The sequence below is a fragment of the Takifugu flavidus genome, chromosome 9, assembly GCF_003711565.1.
Source record: "Takifugu flavidus isolate HTHZ2018 chromosome 9, ASM371156v2, whole genome shotgun sequence".
In the NCBI taxonomy this organism is placed as follows: Eukaryota; Metazoa; Chordata; class Actinopteri; order Tetraodontiformes; family Tetraodontidae; genus Takifugu; species Takifugu flavidus.
Window position 1 is genome coordinate 1,081,454 of NC_079528.1, and position 17,088 is coordinate 1,098,541.

Below are 17,088 nucleotides of genomic sequence, written 5' to 3' on the forward strand. Positions count from 1 at the left end.
TTTTTTCTGAGCAAAAATGGCAGAAAACAGTTTAACTTTTCATTTCTCAAGACATACTGATCAAATGTATTAAAAGTTGAATCCAAAGTTGTTGAACTCTTCATTTATTTCAGTATCAAGTGTGTTTAGTAATGATCTCCCACCAGAACACACTCCCAAAATGTATCATCAGTGATCTTATTAATCTGTCACTAAAATGCGAAGCTGAGCAAGTCCAAACGCTTCATTTTGCTGTTCATCAGAACTTAAAAATTGTAACGTCACTAATATGACAGCAAAGATGGAAACTTTCTCAGTATTATTCTATTATCCTTATTATCTTATGCGAGATTACAGCGTCTGCCTCTGAGGATGAGTTGTGTTTGTAGTGAGTTTGCTATGGAATAAGTACATTTCCCAGCAGGTTTATGACATGTTTGTGTGTTCAGTTCAGTTTGCAGAGGAACATATTCGGAGACACAGGACAGTTTTGTTTGAAATAGAAGCATTGTGGTAAATTCCATCAGCTCTACCTATCGGTCAGGTTATGGTACTGCAGCAATACCAGCCGCCAGCTCTTCGCACGGAGCCTAAAAAGGTGTCCACTTTCTCCCCGTGGTGTCGCCAACGCTGAGCTTAATACAAGTCTACACAGGTATGATGGTCAAACTTTAAATACAGAAATAATTCATGTGATTGTGTATTCAAAGCACCTTTGTCACAGCACCTTTTGAAAGGTTAAAGATCAAAGTAAATTTGTTTAATAAGGGTCAGAGCCTTAGCAGCAAAGCTCCAGAAGTTAACATTTAAACATTAGTTAAACAAAATCAGCTAAGAGACAAACAAAAGAAACAAGCTCTAACATGGTTCAAGTCAACGTTGAAGTAAAAGGGCTGAACGGCGCCTTCTACGAGGTGAGGCGCTGCTAAATTTACAGATGATCTCAGTAAAAGCACCTGCATACTTAATATTCACTAGCTCACAGCTGCCATTGCACACACTTGTTAGATCAATACTTGTTAAGAATTTTAAACCTTTTTAACCACGATGTGTTTGAATGTTGTCAATACTGTGACTGGTTCTTTCTCTTTAGGCCCAAATCAAGTCCATTTCTGAAAAGCTACTGGCAGTAGTTTATGAAAACAAGTAAGTTTAATGTTTTTTCTTTATACATCTTAAACCTCTGGAGTGTATTGATGTATTATTAGTTTTGATTATTGACATATATTATCTATAGTCCACAGGAGGAAGTTGAGGTGTATTGCGACTCTGTGCGGCTGCCTCCTCCAAATTTTTCCTTTAACGTGGCTGTTGGAGATGAGGTGGAGGTGAGAACTACCAGTATAACTGATGATTTAAGGATGACTCAGGTCTGGTAGTTGTAATTTACCAGTTTTTATGTCCATTGTCTCACAGGTTTTCTCCAGGCTCAGTGATCAGGAACCATTTGGCTGGTGGCAGGCACGGATCACAATGATTATAGGAGAGGTAATTCAGATGTTGCTGCAGAATCACAAGTCCTTACTCAGAAGCTGGAGTGGATTATTTTAAAAAAAAAGCACAAAAAATAATTCAGCTTGACTGATAATTATTCATTTTCAAAGGGTTGGTAATAAAAAAGCTTCCTTTCTTACACTTTTCCCAGTGGTACCTGATTGAATACAAGGATGGATTCCAGGAGTTTGTCAAATCAGGGTCCATCAGGAATCAGAATAAGAACACTTTCTGCACCATAGAAATGCTCGTGCAGATCTTCTGGTCAGAAGAACCAACAGTCAGACTGCAGGTGAGTGCTCAGAGCGTACACTCCACATAGGTCTCACGAAGAATTGCACAAGCAGATGTGAAAGTGCTGGCTTTGACAGCTGTCAACCACATGTGATCCATGTCTTCCTCTGCCTGGCCATTTAGAAGGAGCAGTGCCATGCACAACCAGAGACCGAGGATAAGGGCTGTCAGACTGAAGCCGATGACGGTCACCCAACGAAATGTGCTGGTCCCAGCGAGCAAAGGGCCCACGCGACATTAAACAGCAGCTTGCAACACCAGAACTGTCCGAGCAGTGAGGCCCACGGCGGTCAGCCACCAGACTCCGGTGAGAATAAATTAACCCATAATTCACATGTGAAAGCAATAGAGAAGATGATGACGATCATGACGATGGTGATGATGGTGTTTCTGAACAGGCGAACACACTGAAGAACTGTGGCAATCCGACGAAGACCAGCCGGTCTGGACTCTGAAATGTAAGTATCTGGCTTTGTTGTGAAATGAATGCAAGTCACAGGAAGGTAGAAAATTCTGAACACTAACAGACTTTTATAAAATGTGTTCTAGTTGATCCCAAGCCTCCAAAGGCCAGCAAATCCGCCCGTCGTCGTCGTCGCAACGGCCAGCGTCAACTGCGTGATTACACAATGGATGATGAGTACGATGACGAAGAAATTAGGATGACCCCACAGGGACTCTGCCTATTCAGATTGTTTGGCAGCCGATGGGTGGCAATGGCCTAATCAGTTTTTCTTTTTGAAATATTTCCTTTTTAATGATCCATTTTTTTCGTGAACTTCATGAATATTTGTGATATTTGTGAGTAAAATCTGAATATACGCCGGTGTTTTGACACGATTTGAGTCAATTTGGAGAAATTCAAATGCAATAAAAGCCAAACCTTAATTCTTTTAACCCCAATTCTTAGATCTCGAACATTATATTCTTATTATATTAAAGATAAACCTTTGACATAGAATATTTAAGCGCAAACTGACAAACAGAAGATAAGTGCCATGCCAGTAAATGACCGCACGGGAGCGCATTTTCTCCAGAATTAATGGCACTGTTTGTCAAAGGGAGCCCTGAGAAATATCAAAATGTCTTAGTCTTAATTTGTTTCTTTCAGTTCAATTCATTTCATTCAACAAAATAATCTTTGTCTTATTAAAAACAAAAAATAATCATAGTACATTGAGATCTTTTGTCCCCCAGAATAAAAGACAATAAAATACTGCAAACACATTCAGTTATATAGCAGAATTCATTCACAGCTTATAAATAACCCAACGTGTAATTAAAATACAATTACAAACTAGATATACACCGAAATATATACATTATCATTTTGGGATGTTACATAACCCAATAGTCAAGTGGTAGTCAACGTTGGTTTAGCGATATGACTTTATGTAAATATGACTCGACTCTGCAACATCGCGTGGACATCGGGGGCAGTGCCGCTGGATTGGCAGACCGGGGTGGTAGTCCCTCTTTTTAAGAAGGGGGACCGGAGGGTGTGTTCAACTATAGGGGGATCACACTCCTCAGCCTCCCTGGTAAGGTCTATTCAGGGGTACTGGAGAGGAGGGTCCGCCGGATAGTCGAACCTCGGATTCAGGAGGAGCAATGTGGTTTTCGTCCTGGGCGTGGAACAGTGGACCAGCTCTACACCGTCAACAGGGTCTTCGAGGGTGCATGGGAGTTTGCCCAACCAGTCCACATGTGTTTTGTGGACTTGGAGAAGGCATTCGACCGTGTCCCTCGGGGGATCCTGTGGGGGGTTCTCCGAGAGTATGGGTGAGTTTGGTCCGAATTGCTGGCAGTAAGTCGAACTCGTTTCCGGTGAGGGTTGGTCTCCGCCAGGGCTGCCCTTTGTCACCGATTCTGTTCATAATTTTTATGGACAGAATTTCTAGGTGCAGTCATGGTGTTGAGGGGGTCCGGTTTGGTGACCTCAGGATCGGGTCTCTGCTTTTTGCGGATGATGTGGTCCTGTTGGCGTCATCGGCCCGTGACCTCCAATAACACTGGATCGGTTCGCTGCCGCATGTGAAGCGGCTGGGATGAAAATCAGCACCTCCAAATCCGAGGCCATGGTTCTCAACCGGAAAAAGGTGGAGTGCCTTCTCTGGGTCAAGGAGGAGATCCTGCCCCAAGTGGAGGAGTTCAAGTACCTCGGGGTCTTGTTCACGAGTGAGGGAAGAATGGAGCGGGAGATCGACAGGCGGATCGGTGCGGCGTCCGCAGTAATGCGGACTCTGCACCGGTCCGTAGTGGTGAAGAGAGAGCTGAGCCGAAAGGCGAAGCTCTCGATTTACCGGTCGATCTACCCTCACCTATGGTCATGAGCTTTGGGTAATGACCGAAAGAACAAGATCACGGGTACAAGTGGCTGAAATGAGCTTCCTCCGTAGGGTGGCTGGGCTCTCCCTTAGAGATAGGGTGAGAAGCTCTGCCATCCGGGAGGAGCTCAGAGTAGAGTCGCTGCTCCTCCGCGTTGAGAGGAGCCAGATGAGGTGGCTTGGGCATCTAGTTAGGATGCCCCCTGGACGCCTCCCTGGTGAGGTGTTCAGGGCATGTCCCTCCAGTAGGAGACCCCCGGGAAGACCCAGGACACGTTGGAGAGACTATGTCTCTCGACTGGACTGGGAACGCCTGGGGATCCCTCCGGATGAGCTAGAGGAGGTAGCTGGGGAAAAGGAAGTCTGGGCTTCTCTCCTTAGGCTGCTGCCCCTGCAACCCGACCCCGGATAAGCGGTAGAGAATGGATGGATGGACTTTATGTAAATGTGAAACCTGCTGAGAGGTTTTGTTTGTCTTCTGAGTCTTTCGGTCTTGGTGCAGGTGAAATTGTGGTATTTTCTGATTCAGGCCTTGTTTGCTGGATTTGCCTCCCTTTGTGTGGACGGCAGAACCAGATCACGGTGGTCCTGGGATTAGCACAGGGATCACATCCTTAAACTTAGCTACAGCATTATCTGAAAGACATCTGCTATAGTAAGACTTTGTTCTGAGCATAGAAGAATCCTTAATCATAAATGTGAAAGTGATCAAAGAATGGTCTGACAGGAGGGGGTTCTGAGGGAACACTGACACATGTTCTACCTCAACACAAGTCAGAACTAGATCTAGGGTGTGGTTGAAGTTATGAGTTGGTTGGTTCATCTCCTGGAGGAAACCATCTGACTCAAGTAATGAAATGAAGCCATTTCTAAAGCTGTCATTTACAACGTCTACATGGATATTAAAGTCTCCAATGATAATGACTTTGTCCCTTCTAAGGACCAAGTCAGATAAGAAATCAGAGAACTCGGACAGGAACTCTGAATGTGGCCCAGCAGGGGGCCGATATACAACTACAAACAGAAGTGGCTTTTCTGCCTTCCAGTTCAGATGGGTGATGCCAAGAGTCAGGCTTTCAAATGAACTGGAGCCATATTTTGGTCTAGGATTAATTAATAACTTGGAGTGATAGATTGCTGCCACTCCCCCTCCCCGACCAGTAACAGGAGGAATATGATAATTAAGATGGGTAGGAGGAGTAGATTCATTTAAGCTAACATACTCCTCCTCCTGAAGCCAGGTCTCAGTAAGACAAAATAAATCAATGTGATGATCCGCTATCAGGTCGTGTATGAACAGGGATTTACACAGAAGAGATCTAATATTTAACAGTCCACACTTCATTGTGATATTAGTTTCTCCAACTTGTGCTTTTGTATTAATTTTAATAAGATTATGGTGATTGACTGCTCCCCTGCTCTGTGCTTGGTGAACTTTTAACTGTGGAACAGAGACTACCTCTATAGTGTTAAATATATTATTATTGGTGGATGAGGGTTCTATGGAAGCAGCAGAGAGGTGTGTAAGACTACAACTCTGCATCCTGGTCTGGACCCTGGATTGTCAGGTCAGTTTGGGTCTAATAAAATTAGCCAAATTAATAGAAATGAGAGAGGCACCATCCCGTGTGGGATGGACACCGTCTCTCCTAATCAGACCAGTTTTTCCCCAAAGGTGCTCCAGTTGTCTATAAAGGCCACCTGGTTATCGGGGCACCACCGTGACAGCCAGCGACGAAGCGATGACATGCGGCTAAACATCTTATCGCTGGCCAGATTGGGGAGGGGACCAGAGAATGCTACGGAGTCCCACATCGTTTTTGCGTAATTGCACACCGACTCTATGTTAATTTTGGTGACCTCCGACTGACGAAGCCGGGTGTCGTTGGCTCCGACGTGAATAATAACTTTACCAAATTTGCGTTTACGTCTCGCCAGCAGCCATAAATTTGCTTCTATGTCGCCCGCTCTGGCCCCCGGAATGCACCTAACTATGGTCGCTGGAGTCGGCTTCACGTAGCGCAAAACAGAGTCTCCAATTACCAGGGACGGTTTCTCAGCGGGTGTGTCGCCGAGTGGGGAAAAGCGGTTAGCCACGGGAAGCGGTTGGTGGTGCACCGTGGGCCTTTGGTTTGGGCTACGCTTCCTGCGAACCGTCACCCAGCCGCCCTGGCTCGCCGGCTGCTCGGCTGCTGCCGGGGGACCGCTAGCTGTAGCTACGCTAGGCGGCTCCGCAGCAGCTAGCTTAGCCTGGCTACCTGACGCAACTCCAGTTAACTCCAAGCTGCGGAACCGCGTCTCAAGCTCGCTAAGTCTCACCTCCATAGCCGTAAATTAACTACACTTTCTGTACCTATTCCCTCCACTCAATGAGGCAGAGGAGTAACTAAACATTTCATACGCTGAAGAGACAAAGACACCGGGTGAAACAGACGGTGAGGCCATGCTAATAGTCGGCGAAGCCCTGTATTTGTTTAATATGGATAGTTTCTCACTGTTGTTATCAGGTGACTACAATGTCCCAAGTGTTCGAATTTTAAGTAAAGTGAATACAACACACCAAGTGTTCAATATTAAGTAAAGTAAAGTGAAGACAACATCTCGTGCACAGTGCAACTAGCGAACGATTGAGAAGAATGGAACTGACGCAATACGTTAGCAGCAGGGGACAAAGGTGAGCGAGAGGAAGAGTATTCAAAGCACCTTTTGAAAGGTTAAAGATCAAAGTAAATTTGTTTAATAAGGGTCAGAGCCTTAGCAGCAAAGCTCCAGAAGTTAACATTTAAACATTAGTTAAACAAAATCAGCTAAGAGACAAACAAAAGAAACAAGCTCTAACATGGTTCAAGTCAACGTTGAAGTAAAAGGGCTGAACGGCGCCTTCTACGAGGTGAGGCGCTGCTAAATTTAGATATGATCTCAGCAAAACAACCTGTATACTTAATATTCACTAGCTCACAGCTGGCATTGCACACACTTGATAGATCAATACTTAGTTGTTAAGAATTTTAAACTTATTTAACCACGATGTGTTTGAATGTTGTCAATACTGTGACTGGTTCTTTCTCTTTAGGCCCAAATCAAGTCCATTTCTGAAAAGCTACTGGCAGTAGTTTATGAAAACAAGTAAGTTTAATGTTTTTTCTTTATACATCTTAAACTTCTGGAGTGTATTGATGTATTATTAGTTTTGATTATTGACATACAGTATATTATCTATAGTCCACAGGAGGAAGTTGAGGTGTATTGTGACTCAGTGCGGCTGCCTCCTCCAAAAAAAGTGCTGGCTTTGACAGCTGTCAACCACATGTGATCCATGTCTTCCTCTGCCTGGCCATTTAGAAGAAGCAGTGCCATGCACAACCAGAGACCGAGGATAAGGGCTGTCAGACTGAAGCCGATGACGCTCACCCAACAGAATGTTCTGGTCCCAGCGATCAAAGGGCCCACGCGACATTAAACAGCAGCTTGCAACACCAGAACTGTCCAAGCAGTGAGGCCAACGGCGGCCAGCCACCAGACTCCGGTGAGAATAAATGAACCCATAATTCACATGTGAAAGCAATAGAGAAGATGGTGATGATCATGACGATGGTGTTTCTGAACAGGCGAACACACTGATGAACTGTGGCAATCCGACGAAGACCAGCCAGTCTGGACTCTGAAATGTAAGTATCTGGCTTTGTTGTGAAATGAATGCAAGTCACAGGAAGGGAGAAAATTCTGAACACTAACAGACTTTTATAAAATGTGTTCTAGTTGATCCCAAGCCTCCAAAGGCCAGCAAATCCGCCTGTCGTCGTAATTGCCAGCGTCCGCTGCGTGATTACACAATGGATGATGATGAAGAAATTAGGATGACCCCACAGGGACTCTGCCTATTCAGATTGTTTGGCAGCCGATGGGTGGCAATGGCTCAATCAGTTTTTCTTTTTTGAAATATTTCTTTTTAATGATCCATTTTTTTCGTGAACTTCATGAATATTTGTGATATTTGTGAATAAAATCTGAATATACTCCGGTGTTTTGTGATGATTTGAGTCAATTTGGAGAAATTCAAATGCAATAAAAGCCAAACCTTAATCCTTTTAACCCCAATTCTTAGATCCCGAACATTATATTCTTATTATATTAAAGATAAACCTTTGACATAGAATATTTCAGCGCAAACTGACAGAAGATAAGTGCCATGCCAGTAAAAGACCGTAAGATGGCGCACATTCTCTAGAATTAATGGCACTGTTCGTCAAAGGGAGCCCTGAGAAATATCAAAATGTTTTAATCTTAATTTGTTTCATTCACTTCAATTCATTTCATTCAACAAAATGATCTTTGTCTTATTAAAAACAAAAAACAATCATAGTACATTGAGATCTTTTGTTCCCCAGAATAAAAGACAATAAAATACTGCAAACCCATTCAGTTATATAGCAGAATTCATTCGCAGCTTATAAATAACCCAACATGTAATTAAAATACAATTACAAACTAGATATATACCGAAATATATACATTATCATTTTGGGATGTTACATAACCCAATAGTCAAGTGAATAACAATTACCCAGGCCACAAAACCCCTAAAGTTGGTTTAGTGATATGATTTATGTAAATGTGAAACCTGTTGAGAGGTTTTGTTTGTCTTCCGAGTCTTTTGGTTTTGGTGCAGGTGAAATTGTGTCATTTTCTGCTTCAGGCCTCGTTTGCTGGATTTGCCTCCCTTTGTGTGGACGGCAGAACCAGATCATACTCAAAAGCAGGATTTGTCTGCCCCTGTTGGTGCCTCCTTTGAACTTCCTCGAAGATTTTAAGCACCTTTAAAACACAAACACAGGAGCCAACAGCTTCAGTTGCAGGGTGACACCAAACTGACACTGAGCGTGATCAAAAATAGAAAAATAGATCACCTTTGATTTAGGAATAATTCCCACTCTGAAGAAACCAATGTGGCCCGTTTCGATCTTCGTACAGTCAACCACCGTGGACGCAATGTTCTCTGGGGAGGCCCCATCACACAAACTCCATCCACCTGACCAAGAGTAATGCAGCTGGGCCCACACTGAAAAATGATCATTATGACAAACATTCCCCTCACCTTGTTGCCGAGTTTGGCATAAACCTGGTTGTGGTGAGTTGTGTCTGCTTCGCCTGTGGGGTTTGCCGAGGTTACAGCAATTGGGCCCACCTACAGAAGAAGCAGTGTCTTCATACCATCACCAAGACTTTCTGTAGTGTTGAATCTGATGATCGTTCGACCGTTACCTCTTTTTCTTCTCACCTGACTGATGAGGTATGTGGCCACAGTGCAGTCTGGGTTCCTGATAGCAATGCTTTGTGGAGTCCCTATGTGCTTGGCAGCGTCCCCCAAGCCAAAGATGTCCATCCACGGCCCTGTGTGAGACTACGTTCATGCACCCGAAAACACCTAGAAGTCGTACAGGAACACAAAAGTGCCCAGGCTACCTCTGGGGATGACCATGCTAATGGAGGATGGCCATGCAGCCTCCATGAAGTCCAGGAGCAGAGGGCTCAGAAGGTGCCGCACCGGCTCCAGCTGCTTGATGGAGGAGATCCACATGGACATGGGTCGGTCCTGCGCCGCCTTCTTCACGCTGAAGTTAAAAACAGAAGAAGAGTCTGCATGGTCCAATGATGACATTTGCATCATCATCATGAAAACAGAGTCTCACTTGTAAGCTTTGACGACTGCTTCAGGCCTGTTGCAAGCAGCCACCAGCACATAGACGGTGTCGGTGGGCATTCCACATATGCCGCCATTTTTCATGATTTCTGCCAATGTTAAAAGAGAATTGATTCTTTTTTCTATTTGTCTATTTTTACTGTCCGGTCGAAGCTGATTCTCACCTGCGATTTGCTGCACGGACGAGGCCTTTCGGGCCGGAAGATGAGGACAGACCTTTGAACCCCCCCCTATCCCACTCAGCTTAATTAAAGGCTTCCCCAGGGGTATCTGTGGCACCTGGAAAGTGCTGTTGAAAAGGTGTGCCAGGAAACAATAAAAACTGACTACACACAAAGAGGATGGTGACGCCGATGTCGTAACCAAACGGCAGAACACCCAAAGCATCCAGGAGGAAGCTGATGAGGATCAGTTGAAAGGTGAGCGCATAAGCAAACCAGGCCAGGTTTAGAAACATGGCTGCGACAATCACTAAACTATTAAACAGTATGAAGCCGATGATCCCGACTGCCAGGTTAAAGCCTCTGGTTTCACCGTACAGGCCGGCGTATCGCGTCAGCCCCCACACTGTCCACATCATCCCGTAGAGGATAAAAACTGTGCTCTCCAACGATTTACCACGAGAGAATGCAACAGAACCGCACAACAGCTGGAGTGCTCCTCCGGCGACCACCACCCAGGGTAGAACCAACACAGACAGTGGGTTCCTGTCACCTAACGTGGCCGTCATGGCGAAAGCAGCCAGCACACTGCAGGCGTGGCCCAACACCTCTGCATCTGCATACTTGGAATAGCCCAGGTAAGGTGAATGCTGCTCTTTATCCTGGGCTCTGAGAGTAATCCCCTGCAGCCTGGACACTAACGCCTTGAAATAGCCTGACCCTGTGGGAACCATGCTAGTAGAGACCATGTTGTATGCAGTAAGTGAAAGCATACCAGCAGAAACTACAAATATGGCTCCCTGCACACCTTGTGTGCCTGCTTGGAAGAAGCCTTGAGGCTCGACCGCAAGTGCAATACAATAAGCAACAAAAAACAAGTGGTAGAGTCCCTCTAGAAAACTCTTCTGGAAACTAAATAGAGCCAAGGTGAAGAAAAGCAGGGAGAAAACCACCGGGAAGGGAACCGGGGAGTCAGTTTGGATACCGTAGAAGGTTAGAAGGGCGCTGTAGCCCTCAGCAAACTTCAGCAACGCAACAAAGCCATAAAAAGTGGCGCCTAGTGTGTCCATGGCTCTGTAGAGGAGGACACAGGCCCCGAGCTGAAAGACTCCAGCCGTCCACAGCCAGGGGACGTGCCCTACAAACAGCGTGGGGACCACGCCCAGTAACGGACAGGCTAAGACGGAAGCGGACAGCAAGTTCATTACCAGACCTACTGACGCCACGTCACTGCACCCCTGGTTCTGCTCTGTTTTCACCCCAGTTTTGCTCTGTTGGCTTGTTCCTGGAGGCACCACTTTGCCATGAGTGATAGTGGACAGCAGCCTTCCAAACCCAAAGTAAACGCCCAGCAGACAGACAAGAAGGTAGTTGGCCGCTGTGGCAGACTGTCCAAACCCTGCAGCCACCAGACCGGCGATCTGATGGGCACACGCTAAGCTAATGCCTACAGCAATGAGGAACAGGACTGTTTTCTTTTCTATCACTGCAACACTGCCGATGATGAGCAGAGCTAAGGTAAATGCAGCTAGGCCTGGGATCAGAGCAGACCTCAACTCTAAAGGTTGCAGCACATTTTGACCCGCTAGGATGTACACCAGACCAGAACCACACCACAGGGCCGAGAGGGTCAGACACAGGGTAGCAAACAGCCGGCCGTGGGACAGACTGCGAAGGATACCTGCGCTCGGAGAGGAAAGGGAACATAATTTTTTGCACATTTATTGAAATGATGAAAAACAAATAGCTGAGAGAAACCCAACCTGCATAAGCTAATAGAACTGCAATGATGAGGAGCAGGATTCCCAGCGCGGTGTTGGGGATGAAGGCTTTTTCAGGGGAGCTGGCATAGTTGTGAACCAGAAGCAGGAGAGAACCTGCATAAGTCAGAAGAAACACCTTAATGTCTGGAGTCTTCTGTCGGTATATACACACGGCAAAAATAAACCTGTCAAAAATTAAATTGAGCCATTAAAAGCAGAGTAGAATCCAACCCATTCTACATCACTGTCTAAAATGATATTTTTAAGGTTTCATTTTGTTTTCCTTTATATGGCAAATGTAGATTTAGATCATTTTTAGTTCTGGAATAATTGTTACCAAACTCCGAAAGTTGTATTTTATTCTATTTTATTTTTCCGCCAGACACCATATTCACCCCAACAAGGGCGTCATCTGGAGACAGAATGAAAGCAGCAAAACGGGAGACAGATGAATTCCCCATCTACACCTGAGCACCTGATGTAAATGAGACTTACCTCCGGAGATGGTTATCATGCCGATAGACACATGCAGAGAGCGAACCTGAGCCATGGCGACCACGGACTCCCGGCGGCCAGGACGCGCTCTTTATAGGGAGCCGCTGGTGACGTCAGCGCGCTGCAGGAGTCCACACCTGGAAAGCCCGAAACAGGTGAGTCCGACCGGCAAAAGATCCAAAACAGGCGATTTCTGGAGAAAACAGCTTCGACAGGAAGATTTATTACCAAAACTATAAAAACATGATGCGTTGCCCGACCTTAGATTGGTCTGTCTTGTTGATCAAATGATAATTATCATCTTAGCCATCACTGGTGAAAAAAAGAAAAGACAAGATATACTTTATTTACACCTACATCTCACTGACCGATATTTATCTCTGACAACGTTCCACGGTAAAAAGCCGCAAATCTGCGCAGTTAAACACACACATCAGGAAATAGGACACTTTCGTGCGCTTCCCGTAAACGGAAAAGAACGATTGGAAAATAACGATCTGTCATTGCGCGGTGGTTAACCATTCATCTAGATACCTTTTCCTGGATGAGAGAAAGGGGCATGACGTCAGCTGGTTGTGGGAGGAGTCAGCGTGAGACAGGTATATAATAGTCAGTCACCTGCAGGTGCTCAGCTCACAGACAGACCGGGCTTTGTCAACAGGAATTAGGTGAGAGAGACACACCTTCACTTGTGCTATGTGGCTGTAACACTTCATTTATCTGAACATTTAAAAGCCTTTATGGCTTCAGACAGTAGCAGGACTGTAAATAATATTGTTACTTGTGTTGCCAGGCAACAGCCTTCCTGCCACCTATCTGTAAATGTTTTATTTTGGTGGCTGACAGCAGACGGCGTAAATATTGATGAGTTGAGGTGTTTTACAGAAACCATGGTGAAGCGTGTGGCAGTCATCCTCTCTGGCTGTGGGGTGTATGATGGAACAGAAATCCACGAGGCCTCTGCCGTGCTCGTGCACCTGAGTCGTGCTGGAGCAAAAGTAAGAGATTTTGGTAGCTTCCATTTCATTGGAAAAGAGCCTCCACCTGGTTGAGCGTTATTTTTATGTTTGTTTTTATGTTTAGGTGCAGATGTTTGCTCCCAATGCAGATCAGATGCATGTTGTAAATCACTGCGAGGGCAAACCCACAGAGGAGAAGAGAAACATTTTGCAAGAAAGCGCTCGCATTGCCAGAGGCGACGTCACTGATCTGGTGGAGTTAAATGTGTCAGCGTTTGATGCAGTTATCATCCCAGGTAAGCCTGCCACATTCTCGTTCTCATTCTCAGTTCTTATTATTTTCCTTATTCTTCGTGTTTCAGGGGGCTTCGGCGCGGCGAAAAACCTCTGTGACTGGGCAGTGAAGAGCAAGAACTGTGCTGTCCAGCCCGACATAGAGAAGCTCATCAAGGCGTTCCACAAAGCTGGAAAGCCTCTGGGAATGTGCTGCATCTCCCCTGTGCTCGCTGCCAAAATCCTGCCCGGGTGTGAGCTCACCGTGGGACACGACAAAGAGTGCGACAAGTACGTGAATCCCTTCATCACCATCTCCCCATGGGGGAAAAAACCCAAGAATCTCAACTGTAATGTTTTTTTCTCCTGTAAGGTGGCCGTACGCCCAGACAGCTGGAGCCGTGAGAGAGATGGGCTGCAAACATGTCAACACGGACGTGGACAAAGCTCACGTGGACGCCAAAAACAAGCTGGTCACCACCTGTGCGTTCATGTGCAACGCTCCCGTCCATCAGGTGTTTGATGGAATAGGTGTCATGGTTTCAGAGACTCTGAAACTGGCTTAAAATAACCTAAATTACAGGTTAAAGATCAGCTTTTATCTTATGTTACATCCTGTGGGACTCCATATTTCAATAAGTTCCATCAGTAATGGGATTTGTGCTCAATCTTATCATCTTTGATACTGGACTGAACTGTGTGTAATAAACTGCTGACTAATTCTGGTGAAAATAAGTCTGAATGCATTATTAAAGTCTTTATGAAAAAGAACAGGTGAATGTGTTTTTTGCATCTTTTTATACTCGGCTCAGGAGTGATTTTATCAAACAGTAAAACGGCAGAGAAGAGTTTATTTCTTAAATCACATAAAGTTCTCATATTACTGGCTAAATACAGTGTTGCTTACATACATACTAGAGCAAAAGATAGCCTTATATTTATAAATAAGGCTATCTAATGAATAATGAATTGCTTTTACAAACACTTAAGAAGTTATTAAATGTCATTTGTTGCATTATAGCTGTATTTTCATGCTGTCTAAAGATTGTATTGCACACGTCTTGATATTTATATCAGGGCACAAACACGCAATATTCTAAGCTGCTGAGAAAAATAATCGTATTCAAAAGGCTTTTTATGAGGACTTTGATATCAACATGTTTTATTTGCAAGAATGCAATAAATTCATAAAGAGAATAAATTGTGATTGTAAGGCAAATTCTCAGTGTCTTTGTATTTTAAACACACTTTACAAGGTTCTTGCAAGCAGAAAAGCACTTTAAATACTTTATTTTTAAGCACTTTAAAAGGTTCCATCACATCTTTTCATGTCAAAATAAAATATTCATAAACTCATAAAACAAAGCCAGTTATTTCATATTGTAAAATCTAATAAAGTAGCCCAGCATAGAATGTAGAGCATCAGCGTGCATATGTTTTCAAAACCAAATATTCATGCTGCTTTTCCTGAAAAGTGATTGAAGCGATCTTCACCACAGGCCAGGTTGCTGCGAGAAATTCCTGGGACGATCAGGATCCTGAAGGCAACGGCAAGAACAACATCAAGGCTGATAAAGTGTGAACTGCATCAAAGTAATAAAAGTAAACATGTTTGCGTGTGATTCACCTCTACAGGGTATGCACAGGTGGGCACGTAACGGATCACAAACCCGCAGCGCCTTTTCGTGGATGCATTGGTATCACTGGCGTGGACGAGCAGTCCGTCATGGATCTGAGGACATCAGTGAGAGGCCGTATTTACTCAGTACTTTAGACCCATATTAAAACAAACAAATAAATAAATAAACTCACAGACATCTGACCAGCTAGCAGAGGGCAAAGCACAGCCTCACTAGCCTGAACCAGCTCGTCTGGGATCTCCTGGTTGACTGTCAGCATGTTTCCTGGGCGGATGGCCTGGCGGTGAGGCAACATGCCCGCGCACTGGGTTCCTACATGGCAGGAAAGCATCTTTATCCTCTAGTGGAGCGAATAATGAGGTTTCAGGTGCTCTAATCAAGGCTATGGGGGTGTTATTATCAGTAGAAAAATTAAATACCTGGGATGACCTGAAGAGCGCCGTTCTCTTTCATTGAGTCATCTAAAGCGAGCCACACTGACAGAACCGGACCACCAGCGATGCCCCAATACCTACAAACACAGCCATTCTATTGACACTTTCACACACCAAGACCCCTCTTCTTTGCTAGTCAGCTACCTCATATCCTGATGCCAGGCGACATATGGAAGTCCATCCTTCCCACTGGTCCCATCAGGGCTGATGGCCGGGTATTTACAGATGAAACGGGAGTCCAGCAGGATGACGTCAGGGCCCAGGATGGCCGTGAGCACTCGTAAGATCTGAGGGTGCCTGGTCAGCTCCATCACCCAGGGATACCGAAGGTGAACATTGTGGAGGCTGTACTGGGTGTACTCCTTACCTGGAAACACACAAACGTCAGTGGGGTCCTTGCTTTTAACATATTTAACATCCGTCCCACATCTCACCAAATCTGGCCTCCAGCTCAGAAAATGCATCTCTGGCCTCCTTCAGCTCAGCATCAGTCAACACAGGCAGCGCTGAGAGGAAGCCCTGCTGGCCGTAGATCTCCCGGAGCTTAAGTGGCGACGTCGTCATCTCTATCAGACGGTTTCAGTGGCGCCTCAAAACGTGTCTGCATAAAACAGTTAATGAGACACGCGTTGTGTTCGTAATGTATCCAAATAAAACAAGTTAAATGTTTCAAAATCAAAAGGTCATTAGGGAACTTCAGTTTCGCAGTGTCACAAATTTATGGCGACTGATTGGAACGCATCAAGGTTTGTCGGCGTGCTAAATGATCCTTCTACCTGCTTCTGTCTTCTGCTCTCTCTGACTTATCGCTCTAGAAGCAGAGATTATATACTGGACCCAACGTCTTCTGGCATGTCAGCCACACCAGCTCTTTATCTCTTTCAGGGATGAAGACGTGACAAAAGGAAAACTTTTGGAAAGACCAACGGGGAATTTCATGGAAACTGCACTGTTGTTATCTGGAATGGCTGTGTGCTTTGTCAGGAGGAACACACTGACGTTCATGGTTTAATTAAAAGGAAATAAAGGCGCTCTTGAGTCTTCTACCCGGAAACAAGACCCACAGTTCCAGTAATCACAGCTTTGTTTCTATCAATCCTCTCTACCTCATCAGGAAAAGTGAAAGAATAAATGTTGACTGATGTTTGACTCAGTTGTGACCCAATTCACCGATTGTATAAAAAAATGTCCTATTGAGTGAAACATAGTTAAAGAAATAAGTCCTTTACTTCCGTCAGCAAAGCTGAGGGTTCGGTGTCATCGGTGCCTGTGAAAACGAGCTGCATCACTGAGCTCGAGTTACTATTGTTGACTGTTGCTGCTGCAAATTACGAATGTTCCAGGAATTTACAATGGTGACCTAATTCTCTAGGGACAGTTCTGTTTCTGATTTCTAAAAGTTTGCTTGGGACTGTAGCCAACAAGAAGGTGTCTGTAATTTTGTGGCAAAATAAAAATATAACCGGCTTTCAACGCAGCAATAACGCATTTAAGTCTTTTCCTTATTGGTGTTTTTTTGTGAAAATGTTTATTTCCTGTTTGCACAGTCAAAAAGGAGAATAACATGT

At 44.8% G+C, this 17,088-nt stretch overlaps 4 protein-coding genes and 1 long non-coding RNA gene across 9 annotated transcripts; 3 read left to right on the forward strand and 2 right to left on the reverse strand.

Annotated features, from left to right (window-relative positions):
* The first annotated feature begins 323 nt into the window (after window positions 1-323).
* On the forward strand, window positions 324-4,719 carry LOC130531186 (fragile X messenger ribonucleoprotein 1 homolog). The gene is made up of 8 exons (XM_057043037.1): window positions 324-893; window positions 1,073-1,125; window positions 1,217-1,307; window positions 1,396-1,467; window positions 1,625-1,765; window positions 1,891-2,074; window positions 2,166-2,225; window positions 2,317-4,719. The coding sequence occupies exons 1-8, from the start codon at window positions 843-845 to the stop codon at window positions 2,490-2,492; spliced, it is 828 nt and encodes a 275-aa protein (XP_056899017.1). The 5' UTR covers window positions 324-842; the 3' UTR covers window positions 2,493-4,719.
* A 197-nt stretch (window positions 4,720-4,916) lies between these two features.
* Window positions 4,917-8,110, forward strand: LOC130531609 (uncharacterized). Of its 5 annotated transcripts, none has more exons than XR_008952147.1 (5): window positions 4,917-6,529; window positions 7,168-7,220; window positions 7,317-7,620; window positions 7,703-7,762; window positions 7,854-8,110. It is a non-coding gene; the product is annotated as an uncharacterized LOC130531609 (long non-coding RNA). The 5 variants fall into 5 exon arrangements; XR_008952145.1 differs by having other exon boundaries at window positions 4,918-6,984; XR_008952148.1 differs by having other exon boundaries at window positions 4,918-6,984; window positions 7,437-7,620.
* Window positions 8,111-8,350: 240 nt separating this feature from the next.
* Window positions 8,351-12,689, reverse strand: LOC130531605 (uncharacterized). The gene is given in 11 exon segments (XM_057043682.1): window positions 8,351-8,909; window positions 9,002-9,113; window positions 9,179-9,279; window positions 9,373-9,485; window positions 9,558-9,706; window positions 9,785-9,884; window positions 9,960-10,131; window positions 10,133-11,637; window positions 11,720-11,833; window positions 12,215-12,351; window positions 12,443-12,689. Coding segments are annotated over 10 exon segments (2,544 nt in total). The 5' UTR covers window positions 12,270-12,351; window positions 12,443-12,689; the 3' UTR covers window positions 8,351-8,786.
* A 146-nt stretch (window positions 12,690-12,835) lies between these two features.
* Window positions 12,836-14,217, forward strand: si:ch211-153b23.5 (uncharacterized protein LOC321177 homolog). The gene is made up of 5 exons (XM_057043684.1): window positions 12,836-12,882; window positions 13,100-13,212; window positions 13,298-13,469; window positions 13,536-13,737; window positions 13,820-14,217. Exons 2-5 carry the CDS (start codon window positions 13,105-13,107, stop codon window positions 14,010-14,012), a joined length of 675 nt encoding a protein of 224 aa, XP_056899664.1. The 5' UTR covers window positions 12,836-12,882; window positions 13,100-13,104; the 3' UTR covers window positions 14,013-14,217.
* A 361-nt stretch (window positions 14,218-14,578) lies between these two features.
* Window positions 14,579-17,024, reverse strand: LOC130531606 (probable alpha-ketoglutarate-dependent hypophosphite dioxygenase). The gene is given in 8 exon segments (XM_057043683.1): window positions 14,579-14,951; window positions 14,953-14,984; window positions 15,074-15,178; window positions 15,259-15,398; window positions 15,506-15,597; window positions 15,665-15,887; window positions 15,955-16,121; window positions 16,297-17,024. Coding segments are annotated over 7 exon segments (774 nt in total). The 5' UTR covers window positions 16,085-16,121; window positions 16,297-17,024; the 3' UTR covers window positions 14,579-14,899.
* Between the last annotated feature and the right edge of the window lie 64 nt (window positions 17,025-17,088).